Source organism: Lupinus angustifolius, chromosome LG17, assembly GCF_001865875.1.
Source record: "Lupinus angustifolius cultivar Tanjil chromosome LG17, LupAngTanjil_v1.0, whole genome shotgun sequence".
Classification (NCBI taxonomy): domain Eukaryota; kingdom Viridiplantae; phylum Streptophyta; class Magnoliopsida; order Fabales; family Fabaceae; genus Lupinus; species Lupinus angustifolius.
In genome coordinates, this window is record NC_032025.1 from 440,111 (window position 1) to 460,596 (window position 20,486).

At 34.4% G+C, this 20,486-nt stretch overlaps 4 protein-coding genes across 13 annotated transcripts in view; 2 read left to right on the forward strand and 2 right to left on the reverse strand.

Moving 5' to 3' along the window:
- On the reverse strand, nucleotides 995–5,675 carry LOC109331755 (zinc finger CCCH domain-containing protein 55-like). Of its 9 annotated transcripts, none has more exons than XM_019566453.1 (9): nucleotides 4,444–5,675; nucleotides 4,136–4,324; nucleotides 2,734–2,913; nucleotides 2,571–2,659; nucleotides 2,155–2,409; nucleotides 1,905–2,034; nucleotides 1,541–1,733; nucleotides 1,423–1,501; nucleotides 995–1,349 (listed from the first exon to the last, which is right to left on the reverse strand). In XM_019566453.1, the coding sequence occupies exons 1-7, from the start codon at nucleotides 5,457–5,459 to the stop codon at nucleotides 1,559–1,561; spliced, it is 2,034 nt and encodes a 677-aa protein (XP_019421998.1). In that variant the 5' UTR covers nucleotides 5,460–5,675; the 3' UTR covers nucleotides 995–1,349; nucleotides 1,423–1,501; nucleotides 1,541–1,558. The 9 variants fall into 9 exon arrangements, with proteins under 9 accessions (XP_019421998.1, XP_019421996.1, XP_019421995.1 ...); XM_019566451.1 differs by having other exon boundaries at nucleotides 1,541–1,736; XM_019566450.1 differs by having other exon boundaries at nucleotides 1,423–1,465; nucleotides 1,905–2,070; nucleotides 4,444–5,674.
- On the reverse strand, nucleotides 6,611–9,289 carry LOC109331889 (RNA-binding protein 8A-like). The gene is made up of 4 exons (XM_019566659.1): nucleotides 8,961–9,289; nucleotides 7,976–8,112; nucleotides 7,325–7,476; nucleotides 6,611–6,998 (listed from the first exon to the last, which is right to left on the reverse strand). The coding sequence occupies exons 1-4, from the start codon at nucleotides 9,232–9,234 to the stop codon at nucleotides 6,950–6,952; spliced, it is 612 nt and encodes a 203-aa protein (XP_019422204.1). The 5' UTR covers nucleotides 9,235–9,289; the 3' UTR covers nucleotides 6,611–6,949.
- LOC109331744 (porphobilinogen deaminase, chloroplastic-like) lies at nucleotides 11,698–15,357 on the forward strand. The gene is made up of 5 exons (XM_019566430.1): nucleotides 11,698–11,930; nucleotides 12,958–13,363; nucleotides 14,204–14,410; nucleotides 14,692–14,869; nucleotides 14,984–15,357. The coding sequence occupies exons 1-5, from the start codon at nucleotides 11,749–11,751 to the stop codon at nucleotides 15,094–15,096; spliced, it is 1,086 nt and encodes a 361-aa protein (XP_019421975.1). The 5' UTR covers nucleotides 11,698–11,748; the 3' UTR covers nucleotides 15,097–15,357.
- LOC109331287 (isoleucine--tRNA ligase, cytoplasmic) overlaps nucleotides 16,244–20,486 on the forward strand; it is a 13,034-nt gene continuing 8,791 nt past the window's right edge. For both annotated transcript variants that reach the window (XR_002105767.1, XM_019565689.1), the window contains exons 1-6: nucleotides 16,244–16,847; nucleotides 16,938–17,000; nucleotides 17,882–18,025; nucleotides 18,696–18,916; nucleotides 19,078–19,243; nucleotides 20,043–20,153. Coding sequence is in view for 1 of the 2 variants with exons in the window: in XM_019565689.1 (XP_019421234.1) it covers nucleotides 16,314–16,847; nucleotides 16,938–17,000; nucleotides 17,882–18,025; nucleotides 18,696–18,916; nucleotides 19,078–19,243; nucleotides 20,043–20,153 (1,239 nt within the window). In the remaining variant the exon portion in view is untranslated. The remainder of the gene's footprint in view (nucleotides 16,848–16,937; nucleotides 17,001–17,881; nucleotides 18,026–18,695; nucleotides 18,917–19,077; nucleotides 19,244–20,042; nucleotides 20,154–20,486) is intronic.

The window sequence follows — 20,486 nt, forward strand, 5'->3', positions numbered from 1 at the left end:
TTTCACCATGCTTACTTTCAAGTTTGCATGGTTTTCCTCTTTCACTCTTTTTCTGAAAAATTATATTCCATTTTCTATAAGGGTGTGCTTCAAGTCCATGTAAAGAACTGAAACATCAACGCCCCTTTACTTTAGGTACATTGTTCCCCTAATTTTTAAGAACCATCAACCAGTAAAAAAAACTTCCACCCATAAAATGGTTGCAGACCCTTTTGGAAAGGCTACAATGCTAGACAAAAACAAATAGTGTGATGGGTAGAAGAACCATAATTTAAGCATGTGCCAGGACAAAAAGGCTCTGTCATCCATAAAACAAAAGACTTTAAAAACAAACATTTGATAGTGAAAGGAGTGCCATGTTTTACAATTGTAGGTTTAATGTCAGCACCATGTGACATAGAAGGTGACCCCTCACCTTCAAAACACAAGTGGTCCTAAGAGACACAGCAATACCAGACAAACTCCATTTACTGCAATTTTCTATTCCTTACATCTTATCCTGACAACTTTAATAAACTAAGGCTATTTGACACAACTAGCTAGTTGAAAACTCAAGCTAGCTTAAAGACAAAAAACTACTAGCAATGCTACCTGAATGAATTTGAAGTATTTGGTATAATTAATGATCAACTAGCTAATAAGTATAAATGACTTCAAAGCTTCTAGCCTATAAGACCCTTGAGACTTGAGAGTGTTTGCAAACACACAATAAGGTGGCTATGTCCATTATGAGAAAAATATAGATTTTCCAATTATAATACCTGGAATGGCTTAAAATAGATTGTAACTTCAATGGAATAATATTTCATCACCAAACATTTTTGGTTTAAATTGCAGTGATAGTCATGCACTTAAATCACATAACCTGACAACAGCCACTTTTGGCCATTGATTTAAAGCTCAAAATCAGCCATCTAACAAAAGTTGTTAACTTTTTTTTTACTTGATCAGGTACCATTTCTAACAACTTATAACCAATTAAACACACAACACAGACAAAAGCACCAGACAATAGTTAGCATCTAAATGGTAGTTGAAAAAGTTTGTATATATACTATTACAAAGGAAAAACTGAGTACTTAGTCTGGTGAAACACACCTATAGATAATGTAAGGGGCAGGGTGGGAGTAAAACAAAAAAGGAATAGAGGAAAGGATAACTACTTTCATAAACTAATATGTCTGTCCAAGTATGCAATATGTATTGCTTACTGTTAGTAGTATGTATTAATATTTAATGATGATGATGATGGCGACCCCGTTCGATTTTTCAATAGGATCTAGTCTTTTGACATTGGTGTACTCAGCTATACATCTACTTCATTCTTTCTTCTGTATGCTTCTATAAATCTGCATAGGAACAAGCCAGAAACAAATCAAAGAACTAACCAAAAGAGAAAGGAAAAAGGAAAAAGAATCTTGCCCTAACAAAAATGACCCCGGCTAGCTGCTTCTATTTTAATCACCTCCAATTTTTAAAATCTTGATGCACAGAATAGAGCCTAAGAAATATATATAAACTTGTCAGAAACCAGTGGTACCTTGTATTGTAAGGAAAACTAGTGGGAGGCCATGTCATTAGAAGTGGTTGGTTGCAGTTCTAACTTGTGATATGAGCTAGTTGAGAATACGTCACTCTCAATGGTCTCTGCCGATGTAGAGAAGTCAGAAAGATTATGTCCAGCTGCTTTTGTCGGTGAAGCAAAGAGACTATCAGGAAGGGACTGCTCCACACTTCTCCAGAACCAAGAAAGCATAATGAAACAATATAATGTCAAAAGACTTGAAATAAAATACACATATCCACAAGGAGAGAAAATTAAAATGAGGAACACCCCGAAAAGTCTGCACCGCAGTGCAATTGGAAGATGGTCATAAACAAAGTCTCAAAGTCAAGGCCAATACCTATTACTAGGACCTGTGACTTCCGCATTTGCACTCTCCTTTCCCTTCCCATCAACAGTATCACCAATGCAAGCTGTATCAACTTCTTCTTGAGGTGGCAGCTGCATCTGACGATGCTCAGGAGCAGTTCCTAATGAAATGGTTGAAGTAAGACTGTCACTGTAGCCTGCAACGAAAAACATATCAATAATGTAAGGCGGTTAAGCCTGACTGCTAAGGTCATGCCAGAGCCTAACATCAGTTGACTAACCTGTAATATCTCCGTTAATGCTATCAGAAGAATGACCCGTATTGCTAATGTGACTATGAAGTTGACTGGGAAAGGGAAAAGGAGCACCAACAGAGAGACTGCGTTGGTGATGGTGAATGGGATTATTCTTGAAGTCTGGAAGCCGAAGATTCACCAGCCTTCTTGCTTGAAGTTCAATGGCTTGCTGCAACTCTGCCTGCTCCTCAAATTTTCTTCTCATCAAGATATCACGCGGAGTATATAGCATCCTTGCTCCTGAATAGAACAGATTATGTGATTACAAAACAGAAACAGCATGAGACTATTCATGCAAGTACCTATACGAAATGAGCTCTTTTGGGGTTTGAGGGCTTCAGAAGAAAGGCCAAATGCATAGCAACTTTTCACAGTATATGCCAAATTAGAAGTTTGATTACCAAGATGGAAATCATAAGGTTCTTTGGACTCAAAACCAGAGGGACTTAAACGTGGTGAAAAATCTCCCCTCTCTAATTGCTGTAGTCTCCTGCATACACAAGTCACAATATTAATTTAGGTGTAGCACAATATAAACCAAACAAAGATCTAATGCCGACTTACTTGTCCAGGATTTTTCCCTTCTCCTTGTAGGGCTTGACAAGTACACGTGAATCACAGATAAAATGAGGATTCCCTTTGGATAATATAAGTCTCACTGTCTCTGGATAGGCAAAGCTAACGAACCCAAACATCCGTTTTTGCTGGTAAGGGATCCTCACATCTTGCACAGGTCCAAATTTGCTTCAAAACAACAAAAGTAGCTATTGGTGAAATCCCAGAATTTGGACTTGAATGTATGTGTGCATGATTATGACAAGGCGCCATAACAACTTGCATACACAGAGAGACTAAACTGTTATGAGTAAATATTAAGTTAGACGGACAAAAGACCGCAAGTACTTCCCATGGTTTCTTTCAAAACCAGTATATAACCCTACAATCTTACCACATATTAGGGATATATTTTTCACATTGAAGGACACTGAAAAATAATTTACCATTGTGACATGGATAATACCATGCATAGTTTCTTAACAGTACTAACCCCAGATGTAGACTTATATTTTCAAGATATCGTACTAAATAGCATTCTGAAAATTCCTTAATTTAGTTATAGATTGACTGCGGATATAGACTTCTCCTTTGAGAACACTATAGTCATTGGTAAGCTGAAAAGACTCCAAATCTATGTTAATTGGGATATGCTGCATCGTGGATATTCAAGTAGGTCTGTTCTATTAAGCCTAGCAATACACACAAAACTGCAAAATCAACAATGAAGAGTGATCACTATATTTATAAGCTATGAACTTCGCTAGATTTATCTGAAAATGCTGAAAATCATTCTATCTTTTCTGGGAAACACACATTGAGGTGATACCTGAAAATGTACAGGACTAACCCAGTCCCCTCATGGGAAACATACATCATGCTCTGCAAGGTTTATATCCTATTAAAAAAGACACACTCTAAGTGTTACACTTACACATAAAACATATGACTTGGAATTGAAATAATTAACATATGCATTATGTGGTAACATCATGACCAATGATTACTGGGTTTAAATTGGTAACTCTAGATTGTTGATGGGCCAGCGAAAAACTCGTAATTACCAAGCAAGCTGAAGTCAACTAAGGATGGCAAAAAGCACGAGCATTACTTGAGGCAGGATAGGAGTCAGGATCAGAATCAGAGGCAACCAAAAATCATAATGATTGAGGCTTCCTACCATGATCACACTAAGATAAAGAAGCACACGCAGATACACTAAACGTGCACTCACTTAAATTAGTAGCAGTTACTATACATGTTCACTTTTTTACATAGAACCTGGAAAAACTAATGGCTATATTTGAGAACTAATGTCAACAAATTCTCATTTTGTATCGTTGTGAATAACCATGCTATACAATAATGTGATATAACTTCACATTTTTTCACCAGCACTACACAAGTTTACCTGAAGTACTCCGAAACATCTTCATCCCTAAATGTGCTTTCAGCAGGAAAGGTTAAATAAATCTGTCTAGAAGCAGAGTTGGGCTTATCTGCTAAGGCCATGGCCAAAAAGTCATTATTCCTTTCCAGCCTGCCCAGCCGAAAGTTGTTAGACTCTTCCCCCATCATGAATGCTGCAACTGCAGCAGCCCTGAAATGGAACAGCATAACTATAAGTAAGAACATATATGACTGTATAAGCAAATAATACAACAAATTAAATAAACAAACAAATTTCAATTTCTCATTGTAGTCTCATCTTTAATAAACCTTTGAGGGTCATTTTGTTGCTGCATCAAAAAATCAATGTAGTTGTCATAAGAGGATGGTGAAGAAGCTCCTGCCATTATCTGAGATGCAGCCAGAAATTTTTGATGCTGTGCTGCCTTCAGCCTCATAAACTCTTCACGCTGTTCCAACCCATCAAAATTACTGGGAGAACCAGCAATGACACCTCCAGAACTAGTAGCATCAAGTGAATCAGTTAAACCAGAATGCACAAACTTGCAATTGCTACCATTTTTGCAAAAGCCTCTGGCAAAGTAAAGGCATGGTTTGTTACGAATTCCAGAGCCAATACCCTCTTCACACGCGAAAAATGCATCATTAGCAGAGAAGCTCCTTCTATGAAGGGAATGAGTATCACCATTGCTGTTCCAGTTATTAACCTCACCACCCAAACCACCCATTTCGATGCGTGGATCGGGTGGATCATCATCGTTCTTAGACGACTCATTTAGAAAAGGGAAATACTCATTCACTTGGTGCTCATCCACAAAATCACTAGCATTGTTAAATTCACAGTCACCATTGACATTGACACGAGGCGAAAATGAAGAAGCAGTTCGGATATTATCATAAGAGAGTAAAGGGCTAGAGTTCGGGCTAATTGGGCAAATGGGGTTGCTTGAATACCCAGAAAGTTTCCATTTTTGAGGAGAAAGGGGAGAATGGTTGAAGTTGGCATTAAAGTCAAAACCACCACCACCACCATTAGAAGAAGGTATTGACTTCGAAAAAGGGTTGTTGTTGTTAGAAAAAATGGGTCTTTTTGTTATGGGGTTAATATGAAGTGAAGGAGGAGGCGAAGAGAGTGAGAAACCCATATGGGTCTTAACCCTGATAACCAGAGACTGAAGCACATGGTCGGGACAAGAAGCTAAACGAAGTATATCAGAGTCATTGAGGTTGATGAGAAGGAAACCCATTATTTTAGATGCATTGTCAGGTTCAAGGTTTTTGATTCTGGCGAGAACCACGTTAGTGGCTTCAAGAGAAGAACCCATAATGTAATTGCAATGTCAGACAAAATGACACACAGAGAGAGAGAGAGAGAGAGAGAGAGTGGTGTTGTTGTTGATGTTATGTTATGTTATGTGGTGAGTGATGAAGAGGGTAGGTTTTGGTTTTGGATTTGGAATGAGAAAAGAAGAAATGAGTCTAGTCCATTTGCGCACATGATAGCATAGTGCAAAACAGCACACAGAATCTCTCTCCAATCTTTGAAGGGTCAGGGTTTGTGAGTGGGACTCACTATGTAGATTTCTCACATCTATCCACTGCAAATTATGATTCATATTAGTCAACAAAAAATATAACAAACATATTGCTTAAATAATAATAATAATATTATTATTAAATATATAATTTTGCTGATATTCTCAGATCCCATCACTACTATTATCACCTCTTATAGGATGAAATCTTGTGATGATTATTCCATATCCTACTTATCTTTATTTCCATCTTAACAATCAAACGAATATCAAGTTTATAGTTTTTCCTTAATTTAGATGAGGTAAACCTTAATAACATTATAACTAGATAGACATTTAGAAACATATCTTAACTTTTGTTGTTTTTTTACTTCAGAAACACACATACTTTGTATTTTGATTAATACAATTCATCCTTAACAGAAATATAATTTGAAGACTCTTTTAAAAAACATGCAAATATAAAGAAACCTTATACATATATATAGATTCATTTATACCAAGCTATATATATAATACCAGACGCATACTAGTTCGTTAATAATTCAAAAAAGGATTTTGGTACACTTTTTTTCACGAGTAATAAAATTATATCATTTTAGGTCTATAATTTTCAAGAAGACTGTTATGACATTATCACCAAAAAAAGTAGGAAATGGAAATCATTCCTTTCACCAACATGTTTGATAATATAATAGAATCAATGGCTCTAATCTGATTATGTGATTTTCGTCATCTGTAGTCTCGGTAAACAAGTATCAATAAAAGAATTAAGCAGCTTTTAACATATGAAAATCGTTATGCAGTAACTACTAACTATTTTATAAGAGTAAATACAAATATATGATTTTTTCCCTTAAAATATAATAAATAATTATACGGCAAGTGCTTGCATCAATGAAGAAGGAAATTACGAGATTGGGAAATAAAGATGAATGCAGTGAAGAAAGAAAAGAAAACCTTAGCCACATGTAAAACAAAGATACAATCCAAAACAATATTAATATCCTCAACATAGTGCCATTACATGCAAGAAAAAGTTGAGACCAAAACACATTAATACATTCCAATGCTAATGTTAAAAACCATACACCACAATAAACTAAGCTAAGAGTTAAATATCATTCATTCAGCAAAGGATGTATTAGATAAGAATCCTCAGCAGGTAGCACAGATATGGGGAAAATCTTCCACAACTTCACTGATAGAAACCAAGTCCTCCTCTTAAGGGTCCACACAGACACAAACCATGTGATCAATTATAATCAATACATGCCATGTCAATATCTTCTCCGAGGGCTCCTAGAGCGCCGTTCACCACGAGATGGTCTGCAAAATGAAAGTTTCAAATATTCAGATGGTAATCTATTAAACAATTTAGACCCTAAGACAAGCAAATTCTAACTAAACCACTAAATTTATACGAGTTGAAGTTCAGAATAAACATTCTATTCTTTACATAGTAAATACTCTTTACAAACTTTTAAAGAATGGAGTGCGCAATGGCTAAATTAAATTCTACAATGAGAAATATCAACACAAAGGCAGGAAGTAAAACTCAAACCAACACCGCATGAAACTTGATTGATGATTAATGTCACAACAACAAATTACCCGGTCAAAATATCTTAACTACTAAACATGAAGATATATACCTCGTATTCTTTCTTCGGATTGAGTCATTGATGGGTCCACTGCTGAAAGCCCAGTCAACATAAATGGTTTGTGTAAGAAGCTCAGACCCATTCAAATTCTCTATTGCATTACGAGCTTCCTCAGCACGCTCATATTCAATCAGTGCATAACCCTGGAATAAAAAATACATCAGTACAGAAATCCAAATTTTCACGAGATCGAGCAACTGAATAAAAGCATGGGCTAAACAAGGTGCTACACGTAAAGGAAATTTGCCACTCCGGAAACAGAGGTTAAAACATCAACCATTGCTGCATGTATATAGAAGCATGGATGACTGAAAATTCTGGTAAACAGGAACAAATCATGTTTACAAAAGTGAGATTGCATTCTGCAATTGCATTGGTAATTTGACCTAATGGTTTGTATGCAGCAGCATATGATTACCAAAAAAAATACAACTCCAAATGGATGAGACGCCATGTTACATAACCAAATATACATTTGTATCCTAATGAAAGCTAGGTACTTGATTTAATTATATTATTTATATTAATAATGGCTAGAAAGCCTTCAAAGATTCTCAGTAAATAATAACAAATCACATGCAACAAACAACTTAGGGTCAAATCAACAAAAAAATACTACATGGACTTGATATAATGACATACTTTGACAAAACCAGTACGACGATCAAGATTCAAATGGAGATTCTTAATCTCTCCATATTCACCAAAGGCATTTTGCAAATCATCCTCCTGAGCCTCCTCATGGACGCCCGTGGCCAAAATAATCCATCCTTCAATGGCTGCACCAAACAAACAATGTGGTCCAAAAACAAGTTGAAACTAGGATACATGAAAAAGAAAAAGGAAATAGAATCGTAATGGTGAAACCCTGACCATAGAAAACAAGTAGGAAATCAATTATATCTCTTTAATTTTGGAACCAAAGTGACTATCACAATTCACAAGAGTCTTATGTTAATAACTTAAAATCACCAAAATGCCCCCCTTTATTATTTCAATCTTAATTTTCTGAATTGGGTCCGCCCTTTGCAGTATTTCACAAACATGCTTTGCAATCACCAAAGAGGCAGTGATCCCTCCTAAAAATAACACGGATTTTTTTATTAAAAAGAACATATATATGAAATGAATACATGCACAAGGGTTATGATTTTACAATCTCAGGTGAGTTCCAAGACCACAGAGCAAGAGCATAGACTTATACCTCACAGAAAAAGCAAAACTCAGGCTTTCCACAATTTCAGATTTAAAAGTATTCACTAAAGGTTTTAAATCTAAGTCTACTACAGCCACATACGACATATATGTTAACTTTTGGGAGTTGTCAAAACTGCAATTGCGGCCACATTTGCCAATATGTCAAGGTTTTGAAAGCCTCAGAAACCGTGACCAATATTTACAACCTTGTTCATTACTAATAATTTAATTATGAAAGCAAAAACAGAAGTCAATTTCACCAAACAAAAGCAAGGGCACGGTGAGAATTTACAATCTCAAGTAAATTCGCACATCACGCATCAATACACTCATACACCGTTTCAATACTAGCGACAAATAATAAAAAAATCAAAAAAAAAAATCAAAAACCCTAACCCTAAAAATGCAAAGTTAAAAGAGGGAAACTAACATCTCTGAGGGCCAGGACCACCCTCGGTGGTGAGAGAATCGAAATCAGAGCCGGCAAGCCGGTTGTTACGGTTGGTATCGGTTTCTTGACGGAATCCGCGACCCTTGGTCTTCTTGGGAACGGAAATGGAAGAAGAAGAGGTGATGGCGGATTTGAGTTTGGGGAGAGGCGGTGCACTGGGAGAAGTGCCGGCGGCGTCGACGGCGGCGTCCTCGTCCATCAAGTCATCGTCCTCAGGCTCAAAATCTAAGGCTTCTCCGTCGTGTGCCGCCATTGTAAGGAGTGTGATGGATTTAGGGCACTGTGTAAATTGTAACCAAAATGCTTATGTTTTCGATTATTTGGTTCTTAATAACCAAATTCATATTTTTTGAGATGAAAACAAAATCTATGGTTTCTAAAGTTTTTTAATATGGTATTATCACTCAAATTCCAAAACAATGTTTTTTTAATAAGAAAATATTCTTGATATGTAGTGTTTTCATTTGAATTGCGATCTGTTTTGGTTCAAGTGATATATATTTGATTCTCTTAAGTAAAGTCTTAGATTCGAGTTTTATTGATTCTCTTAAATTTACTTCACATATTTTTCATCAATTTTAAGGAAATTTAATTGTTTGAATTATTAAATAAATTTAAATCATCATATTTTTCTAAAATTAATAGTTATAATGTAGAATAAGTTTTAAAAACTTACTCTAAAACTAAACAGATTGTCACTTATATACAATACTCTTAAATTTTATTTGGTCTATGAAATAGAATGAAAAAATAATGTAAGTAGTATGAAAAATATAATTTTTAATAGTTGTATAGATTAAGGTGGAGATAGTAGGAAAAAAGTGCATGAAATAAGTGACTTAAAAATGAGGATAGGATAGTTTATCCTATTGCAATCCATAATTTGGTGAGTTGGATATATAGGATAGGGCATCACAAGGGGATTGAGTTATAAAAAATATAGAATAAGTTAATGTAATTTTCCTGAAGTTATATTTTATAACTAAACCCTAATTTTGTTTCTTACTTGAATAAGTAGACAAGGGTAGTGTCATAAATCTGTATATAGCTTTAATAATTATATTGGAACAAAATAAGTAACAAGATCCATTTATTTATACATAAATATGTTAAAAAACATATTTTATATGTTAGTCATTTGTTTTAATAAATCTAATGAATAATATAATTTGAATTAGTCAGTAAATTTAAATTGTTAGATTTTCATATAATAAATGACTAAGATATGAAAAATATTTTTTTAACTTATTCGTGGAGTAAGTAAGACCCTCACAAGATAATATCCAAATATTTTTGCATGTGCAACTAAACTATTATTATTTAAACTAAACTATTTTTGCATGGTACTACGTATTTAATTTTTATATATTTTATTTTTATAATTAAAATATATTTGTTGTATTCGGTGTACTTTATATTATAATTTTTTTATGTTATTATAATGTTTAGTTTAAGGTGAGAGATGTGGTTAATTAATATGTTGATAGTGGTTAATTAAGATTATATGGATTTTTTGTAAAAAAATAAATAATGTGAATGACAAAATAGGAAGTAAAAATTACACGATGATGAATTTTATATTATATTTTGCCTAGATAAATATGCAAGTAATTTGGTCATATAGATTTCCACAATGATTTTATACTTTAGAATGTTTAGTTAAGAATAAGTGTGATAACACTAAAGGCATAAGACAACTGAAGTTTATTCATGGGTTGCTTATGGAAGATGATATAATGAATGTCAATCATATTTATTAAAAGAGTGTGATATTTATACACTATTAATATATAACTAATGCATAATCTAATTTATCTGTATTTTTTTGAAGAATAATTATGATTAAAAATGAATGATAAATTGATAATGTCTAAAAAATTTATATACATTTTTTTCCTCTTATTAAAAAGGCAATAGACTTGAATATTTTGCACCTAATCTTAGTTGTAATTGGGATATGCAATTCTGGATAACCCTCTTACTGAGTTGGATCAGATTCTACATCTCATCTTTTCTAGTAGTATAACTGTTCATTCGCAAAGTTTTCCACTCCTTTTAAAAAATGCAATATAATAACCGATTAAAAAAAATTATATGTTCAAAAAAGAAAAAGACGTGTGATATTTAACTAAATAAAAAGTAACATACAATATTTATGGAGCTTTTGTTTTCCTTTTATTGGGTTAATAAAATATAGAGAAAATTTTATTCAGAAAAGAGATGCCAATGAAAAAAAGGGAAGACTATAAAATAAGGTACTAACAAGATGTTAGTCTAGTACTATAAGGCTTCATTGGATGTCTAAAGTTAAAAGTTTAATTCTGGAAAGTAACTCTTGTTGAGAGAGACACAAAAAAACTCAAAAAATAAATAATTCTTTACAAAAAAACAGTGAGAAAATAACTTTGATAATACTAAGAACAAAAAAATGTCTCCTAAAAAACACAAAGGGTGGATTCCGGTTTTATTTTTTATTTAAAAATTTATGTGCTATCGTGTAACGTATTTTTTACATTGTTATCATGTCATCAGTTTAAATTATTAAATTTATATTATTACTTTTACTTGAGAGTCAATAATTAATATATAAATGATGAATAAAAAGATGATAAGTGTATACATATTAAATCCTTTATTTTTATTATTGCTTACAAAGATAAAATTAAAAAAAAAAAGGTAAGAACTTTATCCCTTTTATATATATTATCGTATGATATGATGATGAATCTCACATAGGATTGGTTTTTCGTTCTCTATCTATCTACAAATGAATACTTTTTCTTCATCTTCATCAACTCTCCTTGGTTCTTCAGCACTTCCATCTCTCAAAATCACTTCACCTTTCTCCAAATGTCGCACCACAAGACTTGTAACAAAGGCCTCTGTTGCTGTTCAACAACAAACTCAGCACCCTAAGGTTGCACTCATCAGAATTGGTACTAGAGGAAGGTATTCCTTTTTTCCTGCTTCTGGGGTATCCCCATTTACCTTTTTCTTACCAAAGTTTCTATCTTTTTGTTGGGTTTATTCTGAATAATTACTGTATAAATTTGTGTTACCATTGTTTTTTCATTATTGAAATGTTTTGGTTCAAGTTTAAGGGATTTGATGTGTGTGTGTTACTGAATTTAATCTCTGTACTCATGTGTTGGAGGGCTTGAGAATTTATTTTATTGGGAGTGGTTTAAATAGCTGCTCTCATTGCCAATTAGTTTTGAGATCGAATATTATCGAGATGGATCTGTGATTAGATGCATTGTGGTAAATGAGATAATAGTCTTTGAGTCTATCAGATAAGAGGATACTTTGTGAAAAGGTAAGAAACCATACTTTGATGGTGCTTTCATCTTTTTGATTTAATGGGTATACACTGTTGGCGGAAAGTTTTTTACACTCGGTGCATCATTCATCATTCGTGTGAATTACTTCTACATAAAAGTCAAGGAGCACTAAGACATGAATGATGAGTGATGTATTGACAGTGTAAGAAACCTTTACAATATCATTGCACATGCTATTTTCTCTTAGTTCGGATCAAATTCCATTTGGTGATTGTAGTGTTTTCACACTATGTCATTCAGTGGTGAAAACAACTATTATGCAATGTCATGAATATTTAATAAGCTGGTTGAACTCTGTAGTAACTTTTGAAATGGATGATTGAGTTCTTCAATTTCTTATAAGAAAATTCACACAGTATAAATGAACAAGTGGATGCTATGCTTGTAATCATGTTGGTAGATTTGACTTTAGTCGACTCCATAAACATTTAAACTCCAGAGACATTTGATCTCAAAGTAATTATTCGAAAGAAGAGCAATGTTTATCTTCTTCTATCTAATGTGAAATCTATATGTTTCTTTCTTTCCCGATCTGTCACTAGCTAGATGATTAGGCATACTTTGGTTATTGGTTTAACTAATATTCTCAGCTTCGTACCTCCGTTTTGGGGTTATTTATTTTTGTTGTAGAGCAGTCCACTAGCTCTAGCTCAGGCATATGAGACCCGAGACAAACTGATAGCATCGCACTCAGAGCTAGCCGAGGAGGGGGCTATTCAGATTGTAATAATAAAAACAACAGGTGACAAAATACTCTCACAACCACTTGCAGACATAGGTGGGAAGGGCTTGTTCACCAAAGAAATAGACGAGGCGTTATTAAACAGTGATATTGACATTGCTGTGCATTCAATGAAGGACGTTCCTACGTATTTACCTGATAAAACAATTCTACCATGCAACCTTCCACGTGAGGATGTTAGAGATGCATTCATATCCTTGAATGCAACTTCTCTAGCTGATCTACCCACTGGAAGTGTTATTGGGACTGCTTCACTCAGACGAAAGTCACAAATACTCCACAGATATCCATCGCTAAATGTAAGCCGGTGTTCTATTTTACTAATAATAATCATACTCATAACAACCTAAAACCAGAAAATTATTGTTTCCTGTTCTTATTGTTCTAAATTAGCTCACCTGGATGTCCTCTTATAAGAATTCAAATTTCCAGTGCTGTTTGCAGGATGTTATTAAAGTTGCCACTTTATGCAAAAATGTGATTTGGTTTTGAGTTTTGTGATGTTCACTATTTTGGCTCCATTTACAATGTCAACATTACTGTTTTTCTTATTGTTGTTTATTATATGCCTCAAAGAGGGGTTTGATCCCACCGTTCTCTCCAACATGGGAGCTATAATGGTAAAAATAAAAAGTTATGGTCAATGAGTGAGTAGTATTTGAAGGTTCATCTTCTATTCTTAATATAAAATGGACAAGCAAACTTGCACACACTCATGTCGGTGTCAAGGCATTAGCATCACATATGCTGGCTCGAAACCTAATTCATATATCAGTTTTTTAAAATGCTTCTGTAAGCGTGCTAAATGGAGACTGCTATTGCTTCATATCTTATCTTAGTAAGTATGCCTGATTTATCATCTTTATTGGTGTGGATTATGCTTGTGACCATAGACTAATAGACAATGCCCAGGTTTTTTTGTAGTCTAGCCTTCTTATTATGCTGTGACCTCTCGCCCCTGCTTATGTCCAATGTATTTTTTGTATGAATGTTGTCCTTCACTCTTTCTTGAAGCATTTCTTTTTTCTGTCCATGTTGTTTAACTGCTCTTGTCATACTGCATTTCTGAGATTTTAGTTTTCTGGAGTGGTGATAAATTCTTCATGATTTTTACTTGACCTTATAATTTCTAATCGCAGGTGCAAGATAATTTCCGCGGCAATGTCCAAACAAGATTGAGAAAGCTCAGTGAGGGGGTTGTCCAAGCTACACTATTGGCATTAGCTGGACTGAAACGCTTGAATATGACAGAACACGTGTCTTCAACCCTATCAATTGATGATATGCTTCCGGCTGTTGCCCAAGGAGCGATTGGAATAGCCTGCAGAAGCAATGATGATAAAATGGTGAGTATTTAACTATACTGCACAATCTTGTCAGACCTGTTATATATATACACATATAGTCATATATATATATATTGGGGTGTTAATCACGCCATGTTAGATCATGTGTGTGACTTGAACACCTACTTGCAGCGATTTCCTACTCAAACCATGCCAACAAACTGATTTATTTCGAGGATATGAAGTATTTCAACTTAATGGAAGAAGATTAGATTGCATCTTTGGTTATTCACTCATGGTTTCTCAACATTTATAACTTTTTGGTTGGCTGGTTTCTGCAGGCTGAATACATTGCTTCATTGAATCATGAAGAAACAAGGCTAGCAGTTGTGTGTGAAAGGGCCTTCCTTCTGACCTTGGATGGTTCTTGCCGCACTCCTATCGCTGGGTATGCTTGCAGAAATGAGGATGGTAATTGCTTGTTTAGAGGATTAGTTGCTTCACCCGATGGAACCCGCGGTATGACATATCCGTTATAGGGAGATGATTATCCTCACACTCCTTTCTCTTAACACTTTTTCATATTCCTCAAGCAACTAATCTTTGAGGTTTCCTTACTTCTCTTTTGTGCAGTGCTGGAGACAACGAGGGTCGGTCCATATGCTGTTGAAGATATGATTGAGATGGGCAAGGATGCTGGCAAGGAGTTACTTTCTCGGGCCGGACCTGGTTTCTTCACTAGTTAGCAACATCTTAAAGTTCCATAGGAGTTTTGATGAGCTTAGTTATAACTGCATCTCAAGTTGATTCATTCTTTGACCTTTTGTAACTTCAAAGTAGATTAAATGTTATATTGAGTTTGGAAAAGCAAATTTCTCATCTGGGTCAAAGTGTTGTATTTTTTTTGGGTTATAAAGTGTTGTATTTTAACATTGGAATCCCATTTCCCCCCCTGAAAATGTGTACAATTGCAGCAATATTAAAGTGTGAGAGTTCATGCTAAAACACAAACTTGGGTGTTTCTCAAACTTTATTATATATCATTATCACATTATAATAGCATGTGTAATAATATTGAGATGCCATGGTAATAATGGCTCTTAAAACCAATATAAGAGTTGCTTGTATTGGCAATGTTGGTCAGGTTCCAAACTTCCAATCTTGTAAGTCATAATTACATCTTTTGTGTGGAAAAATAAAAATGAGTGAGGAACATCAATATGTTGGTCTAGTAGTGTAAGATCTTATTCGTTTCATGAGACAAACACTTATCGGGAGGGTAGCCAAACACCTAGAAAAAAATTAGTTTCTTACGTAAAAATGGTGAGAGATACTTTTGATAGTATTAAAATGACTGAGCTAAAGTAGTTCCATACTTGATCAGTGTGGATCAGATTTCCTCCAATCCAAACTCCTCATCTATGCTACAAATCTTTTCTTATCTGATTAGTGAATTTGCACTGGTGCGATGCACATGTTTTTAATTTAAATTTATTATCTGGTACTTAACTATTTATTCAGTAAAATTTGGTGTCGAAGTAATGGTGTCATTTCCAGTCATTGATGACCCACATAATGCATCTTTTGTGGCACACTAAAAATGGTTAAAATTTAAATAATTATCTAACCTATAGTCTAATCATAACAAATATTTTTTGTAGGGTGTTTTCCACCTTTTGAGTAGTTAATCAATCTCTTTTAAAGTGCGTAATATTCATTTTAATAAATGTCGTTTACATATTTAAAATACAATTTAATACACATAAACCATACTGAATATTTTTAGTCCGAATCATATGTGGGCTAGCCCGAACCGAATGCTCGAAAGCCCATTTTGATATATGTATAATAATCTTGTTATAATAAAAATATAAATAGGTTTAGAGATTTTGATTTTGATTATGAATCAGTGAAACCCTTGTTCCTCTCTTCAGTTCTTGACTCACACCACAGCTACGCAACAATGGAGGATGTTTGCGAAGGCAAAGATTTCTCATTCCCAAAGCAAGAAGAATCCATTCTTCAACTCTGGTCTCGCATCAACGCCTTCGAAACTCAACTCTCTCTCACCAAAGACAAACCTGATTTCATTTTCTACGACGGTCCACCCTTCGCCACCGGCCTCCCTCACTACGGCCACATCCTCGCCGGAACCATCAAGGACATCATCACTCGCTACCAATCCATGCGCGGTTACCACATCACGCGCCGTTTCGGTTGGGATTGTCACGGCCTCCCCGTCGAAAACGAGATCGATAAGAAGCTAGGGATTAAGAAGAAGGAGGATGTGTATAATATGGGGATTGGTGTTTATAATGAGGAGTGTAGGAGTATCGTCACGCGCTATGTGAAAGAGTGGGAGAAAGTTATTACTCGAACTGGAAGGTGGATTGATTTCAAGAATGATTATAAGACAATGGATATTAGTTTTATGGAATCTGTTTGGTGGGTTTTTGCACAGTTGTATGAAAAGGATCTTGTATATAAAGGATTCAAGGTATTTTTCATTACATTGTTATTGTGAAGAACTAGTGCTACATAGAATGGACTTAGCTTGATATTGATATTTATTAATTTTTAATTGTAGGTCATGCCCTATAGCACTGGATGCAAAACTCCCCTGGCTAACTTTGAGGCTCAGAATTATCAGGTTTATGATTTCACACTCATGGTTTATTTTTTTCCTGTTTAATTTGATTGTATAATTGGAGAGGAATCTCTTTTGTTCGGGCGCGTTTGGTTTAACAAAACCTTGTTTTTTATTTTTTTTGTTTTCATTAATAATCGCAAAGATGCCACTGAGTTTTCATTCTGAAGATTTGTATATGAACAGTAAATATTCGAAAACATGAGACAAAATGTAACAAGGTGAAATTTAGGCAATTATTAGTGAAATTGGAAAACTTTTTTTCAAACCAAATAGGCCCTTTGTTTTACATATTTTGTTGTTTGTTTAGCTGTTTTGTTTATTGTGATGCAAATGTTTTGATTCTGTTTAGTTATTACCATTGATGCTTGTCGACTAGTGCTATCTTCAGCCTGTTCATCGTAGTCCCATAACTGCTGTTGGGGAGTTACTTATTCTTGTTAGAGTTGTAAAAGTAAATATATGCTAACAATTAGGGATAGTTTGTGTAAGCTTAAAAACAGAGTGTTTTAAGTTTGTACAAGAAGTAATTTTTTATAGAGCTTTTATCTAACACAAGCTATTTTGTGTTTGGTTACAATTATAAAAAAGACTCATCATTTTGAAGAAATATGTCATGCAAATTCTTCAAGGGCATCACATCTTATTTTGAAGTTTAGTACTCAATCTTCAAACTCAGGAAACAAATTGAAACAAAGTTGCATTTATGAAATTGTTAATGAAAACAGAAAATGGAATTCGAAATGAAAAATGTGTCCTGAAACCAAACAGTTCCTTAGTATTACGTATTTTGTTGTTTGTTCACCTGTTTATCATTTTTTCCCAACCGGTTAACATAATATCTGTTGCAATTGTTTTATACTTAAGAATCTATTTTGGCACAGGATGTTTCTGATCCCGAAGTAATGGTGTCATTTCCAGTCATTGATGACCCACATAATGCATCTTTTGTGGCTTGGACAACTACTCCATGGACTCTTCCGAGTAATCTTGTTCTATGTGTTAATGCTAATTTTACCTATGTGAAGGTCAGTTAACTTTGCAGCACAGAGATTAATTTTGAACTCGTAACCATTCATAAAACTATTTAAATAAAAAAATGTCTTGCTTGATGAAGAATTAGCATATGTGCATTTGTTTATTTTTGGCATCCTTCTGCAACAATGGAAAAACTGTGTGCGTGAGGAAAAGAGAGACAGAGAGAAGGGGGGAGGAAAAATAAAATGGACTACATTTGGATTGGGAACTTCAAACTTTTGATGAGATGATAGCCTTTTGAGAGAAGTGAAATCTTTTTTTTCTCCATTTCTCGCCTTATATTAGAGGGGCAGAATTGCAGGATTTGTTTCCATGAGGATGTCTTATTCTCTCTATGTTATTGTCTAATATAATATGACTTAATTTTTTGTCGAACAAAGAATTGCAGAAGTCAGATTTGTGTGATTGGGTCTTTCTTTTGGTGAAAATCTGAGAATGATAAGAAAGTACCAAACATCAACTACATAGTTTAATGATGCATAATTTTCAAGAACAAATCATGTTGCTGATTCTATGCGTATATAATTGATGCTTCTATTCCATGCATTTTAGATACAGGATTTCGATATTGCTTTCACCCTCTTTGTTTTTTTGCCCCTGATCTTCCCCCACATTTTTGTTTGTTTCTTGACATCTAATTTGTGGAGCAAATAAAACCAGGTTCGCAATAAGCATTCAGGTAAAGTTTATATCGTTGCTGAATGTCGTCTGTCAGCACTCCCTAAGGAGAAACCGAAAGAAGCTGTCAGTAATGGTTCAGTTGATGTCCCCAAAAAAGGAAATGCAAAGACCAAGGAATCTTCAAGTGGGAAGAAAGAAAATGTTTTGGATTCATTCGATGTGCTAGAGAAAGTTTTAGGGTCTTCATTAGTGGGAAAGAAGTGAGCAGTTCTTACTTATACATTAATCTTTGTTTTTAATTTTACTCTTCAATAAATCAAGTTGGTATTTTCCGTTCTTGAGACTTATCTCGTGACAATATAACAGTTGTTTTTTTTAAATATTTTTGTATTGAAATTCAAAGAGATCACTTGTTTTGCAGGTATGAACCATTATTTGATTACTTTACAGAGTTATCTAACTCTGCTTTTAAAGTTGTTGCTGGCAATTTTGTTACTGATGATAGTGGTACTGGTATTGTCCACTGTGCCCCTGCTTTTGGTGAAGATGATTTCCGTGTTTGCATTGATAATCAAATTATTAGTAAGGTTTGTACTTATGCATAGCTGAAGTTGTACACGGCTTGAGTTTTGATTTTTCCATGAAAGACATTCCTCTCTGGGAGGTATGAGTGTATGCTCTGTGATGTTAGAACTGACTTGAAGTGATAAAATCACCGCCATGGTGTATCTATTCATCATATATATATATGTCCTTTCTTAATCTGTCCACTTTTACTGGAATTACTGCCTCTTGGTGATTGCAAACCACAGTGTTTACTGGAATTACTGCCTGTTGTGCTTTGACTGGCCTTTGGCCACTGGTTCCAAAATTAAAAAGATATAATTAGTTTCCTTTTTTAGTTGTTATCTTCTTATTTTTTGAGTTTTAAAGGTTTTTGTATTTTTTTGTATTTGTGCCGACCCCACCTAGTGGGATATAGGCTTGGTTGTTGTTGTGAAAGGTTTTTGTTTTTGAACTTGGGCACACTTTTTAACTTGAGTGGAGCCAAAGAAATGGGCTATAAGAGATTTATAACCTCTCTTAATGCCACGGGACAGTATATGTGACTACTAGTAAACTTATGTTATAAACAATCCGCTTCTTCATGAATAGTGGCCCAAACAGTAGTCCAAAAATTAAGTTTGCTCATCTTTTAATGTGCCTTTCCAGATATTCTTTTTAATATATACTAGTAAACTTTATCTCTTTCTCCTGTGAACACAAGGAATTATCTTCCTATACTTGCAGAATCTGCTTTTTCATTTTTACGATTGTTGGTTTATAAATTGTTTATTGTCTGCTATCTTCTTGGTATAATTACTCAGACCTTAAGTTGGCCTATAGGATAACTTAACTGTAGCTGTTGATGATGATGGATGCTTTACTTCTAAGATTACTGACTTTAGTGGTCGCTACATCAAAGATGCTGACAAAGATATTATTGAAGCTGTTAAGGTATGTTCCGTCATTCTAAAATCATGACAACACATTATTTATTGAGTTCAAATAGGCTGTTGTATAACCGCAATTATATGTAGGAAATAGGAATTAATATTTGTTTAGAAGAATACTGGGCAAAAATCCATACTCTTTCTAGCTTTGACAAGAGAACCTTGTTTGGAGAAAAAGGTGAAAAATAAAGAGCAATGGCTTTATGTCACGGGGTTAGAAAATAGATGGATAAAAGAATATTTTCATTTTTTTTTGCTGCATTGGGAATAGAAAGTATAAACTACGGATGACTTTCTATGAAGTCATTTTAAAAGACCTCCCCCCCCCCCCTTTCTT

Excerpts from the sequence above, each read along its gene's own strand:
- LOC109331755 (XM_019566446.1), bottom strand. The coding sequence starts at position 5,459 with ATGGGTTCTTCTCTTGAAGCCACTAACGTGGTTCTCGCCAGAATCAAA. Across the intron at positions 2,410-2,570 it reads ACCTTATGATTTCCATCTTG|GAGCAAGGATGCTATATACT; the intron begins GTAATCAAACTT and ends TGTTCTATTCAG. Across the intron at positions 1,737-1,904 it reads GTCACAGGTCCTAGTAATAG|AAGTGTGGAGCAGTCCCTTC; the intron begins GTATTGGCCTTG and ends TTGGTTCTGGAG.
- LOC109331889 (XM_019566659.1), bottom strand. The coding sequence starts at position 9,234 with ATGGCGGCACACGACGGAGAAGCCTTAGATTTTGAGCCTGAGGACGAT. Across the intron at positions 7,477-7,975 it reads GTCGTACTGGTTTTGTCAAA|GGTTATGCACTGATTGAATA; the intron begins GTATGTCATTAT and ends TTTTTATTCCAG. Across the intron at positions 6,999-7,324 it reads ATCCGAAGAAAGAATACGAG|ACCATCTCGTGGTGAACGGC; the intron begins GTATATATCTTC and ends TTCATTTTGCAG.
- LOC109331744 (XM_019566430.1), top strand. The coding sequence starts at position 11,749 with ATGAATACTTTTTCTTCATCTTCATCAACTCTCCTTGGTTCTTCAGCA. Across the intron at positions 13,364-14,203 it reads ACAGATATCCATCGCTAAAT|GTGCAAGATAATTTCCGCGG; the intron begins GTAAGCCGGTGT and ends TTCTAATCGCAG. Across the intron at positions 14,870-14,983 it reads TTCACCCGATGGAACCCGCG|TGCTGGAGACAACGAGGGTC; the intron begins GTATGACATATC and ends TCTTTTGTGCAG.